The sequence below is a fragment of the Sinocyclocheilus rhinocerous genome, unplaced genomic scaffold, assembly GCF_001515625.1.
Source record: "Sinocyclocheilus rhinocerous isolate Xijiao unplaced genomic scaffold, SAMN03320098_v1.1 scaffold1985, whole genome shotgun sequence".
Classification (NCBI taxonomy): domain Eukaryota; kingdom Metazoa; phylum Chordata; class Actinopteri; order Cypriniformes; family Cyprinidae; genus Sinocyclocheilus; species Sinocyclocheilus rhinocerous.
In genome coordinates, this window is record NW_015656010.1 from 8,941 (window position 1) to 16,786 (window position 7,846).

The 7,846-nt window shown below is 37.2% G+C and overlaps 1 protein-coding gene across 1 annotated transcript in view; it reads left to right on the top strand.

Annotated features, from left to right (window-relative positions):
* Positions 1-7,846, top strand: part of LOC107719195 (U4/U6 small nuclear ribonucleoprotein Prp3-like) — a 21,817-nt gene that overhangs the window by 3,445 nt on the left and 10,526 nt on the right. The window contains exons 3-11 of the mRNA XM_016526569.1: positions 2,585-2,740; positions 2,988-3,074; positions 5,586-5,848; positions 6,045-6,163; positions 6,243-6,430; positions 6,532-6,698; positions 6,995-7,077; positions 7,219-7,362; positions 7,595-7,694. Of these exons, the coding sequence (XP_016382055.1) occupies positions 2,585-2,740; positions 2,988-3,074; positions 5,586-5,848; positions 6,045-6,163; positions 6,243-6,430; positions 6,532-6,698; positions 6,995-7,077; positions 7,219-7,362; positions 7,595-7,694 (1,307 nt within the window). The remainder of the gene's footprint in view (positions 1-2,584; positions 2,741-2,987; positions 3,075-5,585; positions 5,849-6,044; positions 6,164-6,242; positions 6,431-6,531; positions 6,699-6,994; positions 7,078-7,218; positions 7,363-7,594; positions 7,695-7,846) is intronic.

Below are 7,846 nucleotides of genomic sequence, written 5' to 3' on the forward strand. Positions count from 1 at the left end.
GCACTGCGTTGCATCGCGCCGCGTAAACATAAAACCATGTCTGCATTTGTGATCGTCAAAATGACAAACAACAAGCGCTAATCTTCACTGCTCAAAACTCGCGTTTGAATCATCAATGGCAAATCCTTTAAATGAAAACGTACTTACAGACTGTGAGTCAGAACGGCGGGCATTGTTGTCTACTCTTCCAGAATCAGGAAACAGTCCTCCCTAAATTTCAAAGTTCAGTCTGTTAAAATTATTTAATGCACAATGAACAAACATGAATGATCAAGTGTTTGTATTAAATAACATTCACAAACATTAATGAATGTTTTAAAAATATATTGTTCACTCACTGTAAGATGTTACTAGATCTAACTCATGTTAGATAACATGAGGTCATTGTACAGTAAAGTCTATACAGGAGATGCAATTTGACTGTACTTTTATTTAATCCAGACTGTTCATATTTAAGTTTAAAGGGCTTTTAAAACCTGCTAGAGTTATTCAGCCAAGAATAACAACTAACTAAAAAAATAATAAAAGCCCAGAAATGTTTTTCTGACAGACTGATATGACATAAGCACTGTTAACCATACATTTGTACATTCTCTAACACGCATATTTTGGTTACCAAGTTGATGTATTTTCTCAGCGACCAGCACGGATTTTGGAAGGCCAAACAAAGTAGTTTCGCTTTCACAACGAAACACACAGCGTCTTCACAACATGGCGGCAGCGTCTGGTGTGTAAAAATTGTAAATACCATTATGTCCTCCTGTGTTTTACACTAATAAAAGTTAAAGAAACTCCACTCTAATGCTCGTTATATTAGCGTTAGCCGCGCTTATGCTAACGATTAACTATGTATACACTAACGGCGATGTTTATTTCAATCCGACATTCAGATTAAAATATGGAATCATAACAGAAGCTCTAAATATTAAAAATTTAATTGAAACTTACCTCCTGGTACCGTAAGGTTTTTTTTTTTTTTAGTACCGACTTGGTACCGAAATACCGGGTTTTTTGACAACACTAACTTTGATTATTATGATCTTACTAAATAATCGTACAAAATGGAATTACTTTTGATCAAATGATCAGTGAAACGGAGTTATCATAATATCACCACCACATTGAGAAATCACATGAAATCCAAACAGCAGTCGACTGAGAAAAGACCATTTGTCCATCACTGCATTCACAACTGCAGGGTAAGCGCAGCTGTACCCCGAGTGAGCCGAGAAGAGAGCTTATCTGATAGCGAAATGATCTTGGGACATATTTAAGTTTGCTCATGTAGAAGTAAGAAGTAAGTAAAACAATGCACAAGTTACTTAATGGGAGGGAGGGAGGGAGAGAGAGAGTGCGCGCACTTCTGTTGTGTGATCTTTTATTGATGTTCGCTCACTTAGCACACATCATTTGGATTAAAACTAAATCGTAAATATAAGACAATTTATAGGGGCATTCACTATAAACGTCATTTATTTTCACCCTTAAGCATACACGACTTTCTGGCATAAGTGAAACTAACAGCCTGTGTGAAATGCGCTAGGCTGTACTGTACTTGTCCCTCTCATTCTGCATGAGTACAAATACGTTGTGCGCGTGTTTTGCTTGCTTCATGAGTGTTTATGCATTATATTTTAATTAATTTTAATTTTATTTTATTTAATTAATTTTAATTTAATTTAAATATATGAGTGGCTTTGGAAAATAAATCGCTGCACGTTTCAGATGGATATATTATACATGTTTACTTTTTTTTTAGTTTGTATACCTATTAAACTTTATGTAAGTTATTTGTTATTTTATATTAGGCATAGCTTGGTGTATTTTTATGTTTTGTTAATGAAAGTTCTATGTTCTATATATACGCTAAAGTGAGTTTGACGTTGTATTTTGTTGTTGCATTCAAGCAATTGACGCTAATTCTAAAGTAAAAGTAAAATGTGCACGGCGCTTTTAAGCTATTTAAAAGCGAAGGAAAAGAGGAAAAATTCAAACGAACTAAAAACGAACAATTGCTTTACTCCGAATTGCCGCTATTTGAAAGTTAAAGTAAAATGGGCACACCGCTTTTACAAGCTATTTAAAAGTGAAGGAAAGCGAGGAAAAGAGGGAACGCCCCGCCCCCGTGGTGATACCGGTATTACCGGTGTTGTCACACGTCGATTAACCGGTGGGAAAATGTCCTCACCGTCACAACCCTAGTGAGAAGCTGCCTTATGGGTGCTTGTTTCAGGTGTGTGCACTCAAACCGTCTCTCAGACAGCGCGCACATATACCAAAATGTTGGCTGCTTATTGTGCTTGAATGGTTCGACATCTCTTATTTTTGAACTGCAGCACTTAAAAACGCATTTAGATGACAAGCTTTTGTGATGGCACAGCATGGAAATGGCACGTGAGGGTAACCGTGAGAGAATAGTCCAAATTCTCTACCAGCTGAAAGATGTCTCGGGTATACTGGTATATCACCCAACCCTAAAACTGACACTTAATACAAGGTAGAAGTCATGGTTAAGTAAGCTTTCTCTGACTGTGTGTCTTGTCTTTTTCTTCTGTTCTATTTTTCCTTATCTTTCTATGTTTAGGAAGTGTTTGGAGATGAGGTGGAAGGAGTGAAGGATGGAGATGGTGTGGAATCTGCAGTAAAGAAGAAGAGGGTGCCTCGCTTTGAGGAGGTGGAGGAACCAGCTGTTTTACCTGGACCCCCTACAGAGAGTCCTGGCATGCTCACCAAGATGCAGGTAACACACATATACAGACACACCATCAGTAAAGGTAGACACTACAGTTTATAACACTGTAATAAAATGTTGACCATTTAATAAAATGAAGTGTGATCACTGTAATATTTAGAACATATAATGACTTGATTGAATAAAACTGATATTGCTTAGTGCTGCACAAGTATGAAAGAATTGCACTTGTAATTTTTTTTTTGATGTACTAACTGCATCAGACTTAATACTATCCATGATACTGTATCTTCAGATCAAGCAAATGATGGAAGCAGCCACGCGGCAGATTGAGGAGAGAAAGAAACAGCTAAGTCTTGTGGCTCCTGTCCCTAATGTCCAGGTAAATAATAATAAAAAAAAAAACAGTACCAAGAACCTGTTTTATGATGATTGTCCTTTAGTATCTGTGCGTTTAGAAGAGCACTAGGGAATAAAAAATTACGGAGTGCAATAGAATAAGAGTAGACAATAGGATAATGCTGAGTAAAATATAAATTTTTCCTAAAATATTTCATGTTAGACATTAAATGCAGGTTTACATGTAAACCTAGAAATTGTATTTTTATGAGAGCAGTAAAGAGACCATTGTAGTGGTGTATAATTGCAGTATACAGTTTAGTCTGAGCTTTTGTTTTTAAAGGGGTCCTATTATGCGTTTTCATTTTTTCAAATTTAATTAGTCTGTAATGTTGCTGTTTGAGCATAAAAAAGATCTGCAATGTTACAAAGTTCAAAGTCCACTTCAAAAGGAGATATTTTATTTAACAGAAATCACTTTTCAAAAACTACAACGAACGACTCGTTTGGACTACAACGCATATTTTCCGGGATTTGTGATATCACAAATATCGACGAATGTGATAAGACCTGGTTGAGCTGCACTAGAGGAAGCAACGAGTGTTATCACTATGTCGGAGACACGCTAGCTTTCCCAAGGCAGATACCCCCAAAACAAAATGAAGACTTTGTAAAACAGCATAATAGGACCCCTTTAATCACTTTCAGTTTAGTCTTTTTAATTTCTTTAAAGGGGTCATATGATGCGATTTCAAGTTTTCCTTTCTCTTTGGACATCATATGACCCCTTTAAGCAATCAACAATTATACATTTTTTAATTAATACTTTTTGGATTTACTATCCGATTAACAGGGTTTCTGAAGAGTTCTTAAAATCAAATTGAAATTTTTTAAGACCTTTTTTAAAACTAGCACAAATAATATTAATACGGCATGCCGTTACAGAACAAACCCATATAATCTCAATATAAATTAGGTTTTTCTCAAATTCTTTTACTTAATCAAGCTGGGGCAACATTCAACTGCAAAACAGGGTGACTGCAAGTACTATACGTTTTTTATTCAATATTTACATATGTATTAAAATTGGTTTATTAGTTCATATCAATACCCACAAAGTAGTGGTCCATCGACATTGGATTTTGCTGATATGATAATGTGTTTAAAGGCAATTAAAGGATTGTGGCAATACTAATAAAATCTATTTACTGAATGTATTAAATAATGTTTTAGTCTAGTAGAGTTTACATTCACTTAAATGTCAGATACTGTTTGTGTAAATGAAAATATTGGTAACCAAAATACCAGTAATAGCCAGGGGAAAAATGCATATGGACATATTACACCAGGACTCTTGTTTTGAAATGTTAATGCTTTACTACTTTCAGCTACTTTTTCAAAAAGATGAGAGGCATTAATTATGCAATCATCTGCAACATATTATAATATAAAAACCATAACGTAAACATTGTCAGTTCATCAAAGGTGCATCATAAGCAGTTGTTAGGCACAAATGTGCATTATTCACTGATTGTGAACTGCTTTGAAACCGCAGTCCTGATGAATGTGAAACCATGTCATGTTTTAACTTTGAAATGTGCAGAGCTCACATTTATTTATTTAAATCATTGCTGTTTGAAGTTTAATAATCATGTAGCTGTATTGCAGTTTTTCCTTCCGCAAATTTAAGACCTCTTAAAATAATTAAGACTTTTGTTATACTGTTTAAGACTTTTTATGGACTTACATTTGATCAAACCAGAAACCCTAAATTAATCATTTAATTGAAGAGTTATTAGGCCATGTCCACACGTACACGGGTATTTTTATAAACTTATAAAAGTTTTTCCTCCTCCTGTTTTAAAAAAAATCTCCGTCCACATGAAAACGCAAACGCATGCTATGAAGCACTGTCAAGAGCATGCTAAACAACAGGTGACGATATAATCTCAACCGTAAAGCCATGTTGGCCAATCAGAAGCCTGAAAAAGTCTCCAGTAGGTGGAGATAACAGCGCAGGCACCGGCGTCACAAGCCAAAAACTCCGGTTTCGCTGTCTACACGATAACACTGCAACCGGAGTTTTTGAAAATCTTCACCCTGGCAGGCGTTTTCAAAAATGTTCGGTTTCAGTGAACTGGTGCTGCGTTTGCGTTTGGACGAACGGCCTAACCGCGTAGAAAAAGCTGCGGTTTTAAAAATAACCGCGTTCGTGTGGACAGGGCCTTAGTCGACTATCAAAACCAGCAATGGGCAAAAACTGGTGCAAGACCTGCAGAGTTTAGCTACAGCCCTAATCAAACACACCTTCAAGACAGGAGTTGCCCATCCCTGATCAAAACAGTCATTAGGTGCAGCCCTAAACTTCAATGTTGACATTATATGACATTACAACTTGTACAGAGTAGCAGTGTTATCTCTCTGTGTTCATTAGTAATTAGTAATCTGAGTTTCCCGTTCTGTTGCAGCCCTCAAATTCTGTCATTGTTTGTCATCTAAGCTTGGATGGAGAAAAATAAATACAAAACTTTTGTTCTCTCTTTGACCCCTATAGCCTAGATTGATTCCCTCTCAGACAGACTCTAGTGCTCAACATCCCATCCTTCCAGCAATGGGTGCGACCCAGTCCATCGCTCCCTCCCAGGCTGCTAACTTCATGAATGATGCTATAGAGAAAGCCCGCAAGGCAGCTGAGCTGCAGGCCAAGATCCAGTCCACACTGGCTATGAAACCCGGAATTCTGGGTGCTTTGGGAAACACAGGGCCACATAACCTGGTAGCCCTGGCTAACCTGCATGCCATGGGCATAGCACCACCGTGAGTGTTGTATACATCTAAAAATAACAGTTCTTAGAAAGGGCATGTAGACATTTTTGGCAGCTCTAGAGAAGAATATTGGAAACAAACATGTTTTCTAGTAACATTTTTATTACATATCAATAGGTTTTAATGTTTAGAAAGAATTTATTGCTAAAAAATAGTTCGTTAAAAGTTTTATCATATCTTCTTACAGTAAAGTGGAACCACGCGAGGTCACAAAGCCAACACCCCTCATTTTGGATGAGCTTGGACGAACTGTTGATGCCAGTGGGAAAGAAGTTGAGCTCACACATCGTATGCCCACTCTAAAAGGTAACATGTGCTACCACAGAAATATGAATCTCTCACTTTACGGTGTTTCCTAATGTTCTGTGTTTTTTTTTGTCTCTAGCCAACATCAGAGCAGTGAAGAGGGAACAGTTTCGGCAGCAGTTAAAGGAAAAGCCCAGTGATGACCTGGAATCCACGTCTTACTTTGACCCACGTGTGGCTATCATTCCTGCTCAGAGAGCCAAGAGAGGGTTTAGATTCCATGAACAGGGACGCTTTGAGAAGATCGCCCAGCGCATACGCACAAAGGTAGATAACAGCATGGCTTTTTATTTTTGACTCTAAAAACTATACATTAAAATAGCTTGGAGCAATAACAAGTGAGAAACAATATTATCTCCTTTTTTCAGGCTCAGTTGGAGAAACTACAGATGGAGATTTCTCAGGCTGCCAAAAAGACAGGCATACAGGCCTCCACTAAACTGGCTCTTATTGCCCCCAAGAAGGAGTTGGGAGAGGGGGAGATTCCTCACATAGAGTGGTGGGACTCCTTCATTCTGCCTTCCCAAATAGAACTGTAAGAGCCAACAGCTTTCAGATCTTTCAGCTTTTAGACGTCAATAGACAATTATATATCATGTAAACTGCATTAAAAATAAATGTTTTTAAATGAAATGGTTGAGCCAACTGTAAATGTCATTTACTTGCCATCATGTCTTTCCAAAACCATATGACTTTCTTCCTGTGGAACAGTTGTAAAGAATTCAAAGTGCCATTTTCCATACAATCTGACAGTCATGTTGTTCCTTTTGATAATTAATAACAGAATTTAGTGAAAGTTTTCTTATCACATTTTTCTGTTCTTTTTCTCAGATTTGCACATACAAATTTTGATGAGGTGGAGATGCATGGAGTCACCAACCTAGTTGAACACCCAATTCAGATGGCCCCACCAGGTATTGATTATTACATGCACACATCAAAACCTTCAACAAACAGAAACTGGTTAAATTTCAAAAGACTCATTGTTCTGAATTTTTTTAACTAACATTTTCTGTTTTTATTTCTGTCTCTCTCTTTTTGCTTCTCTTTCTCAGTGGATATAGACAAGCCAGTGACTCTGGGTGTGTATTTGACCAAGAAGGAACAGAAGAAGCTGAGGAGACAAACACGCAGAGAAGCCCAGAAAGAGTTGCAGGAAAAGGTCCGATTGGGTCTTATGCCTCCACCTGAACCTAAAGGTACATTACCAGCTAGACACAAGTCACACAAAGGAGGTTTAAAATGTATTTAATGTTAACCTACCAGTCAAAGGTTTGGGCACACAACTTCTTATTCTTTATTACAGTTGTTTTTCAGTTAAAGATTTTTCACATCATAACTTAAGAACAAACACATATATATATTTCGATGTAGCAGCTTTACTACAGCTTTGTGCTTTATTTATCTTATTATGTTCCTGTTTGTGTGCAGTGCGGATCTCTAATCTGATGAGGGTCTTGGGGACGGAAGCTGTGCAGGACCCCACTAAAGTGGAGGCTCATGTTAGAGCACAAATGGCAAAGAGGCAGAAGTGAGTAATTTCACATGCACAAAGTATTGATATCAAAGCCACAAGTACCATATTTTCTGGAAAATAAGTTGCACTGGGTTAAATTAGCATTTTTGAGAGAGAGCAAACAGATCAATCACAACAGTTTGCAGTGTTTCCCCTGCCATTATATG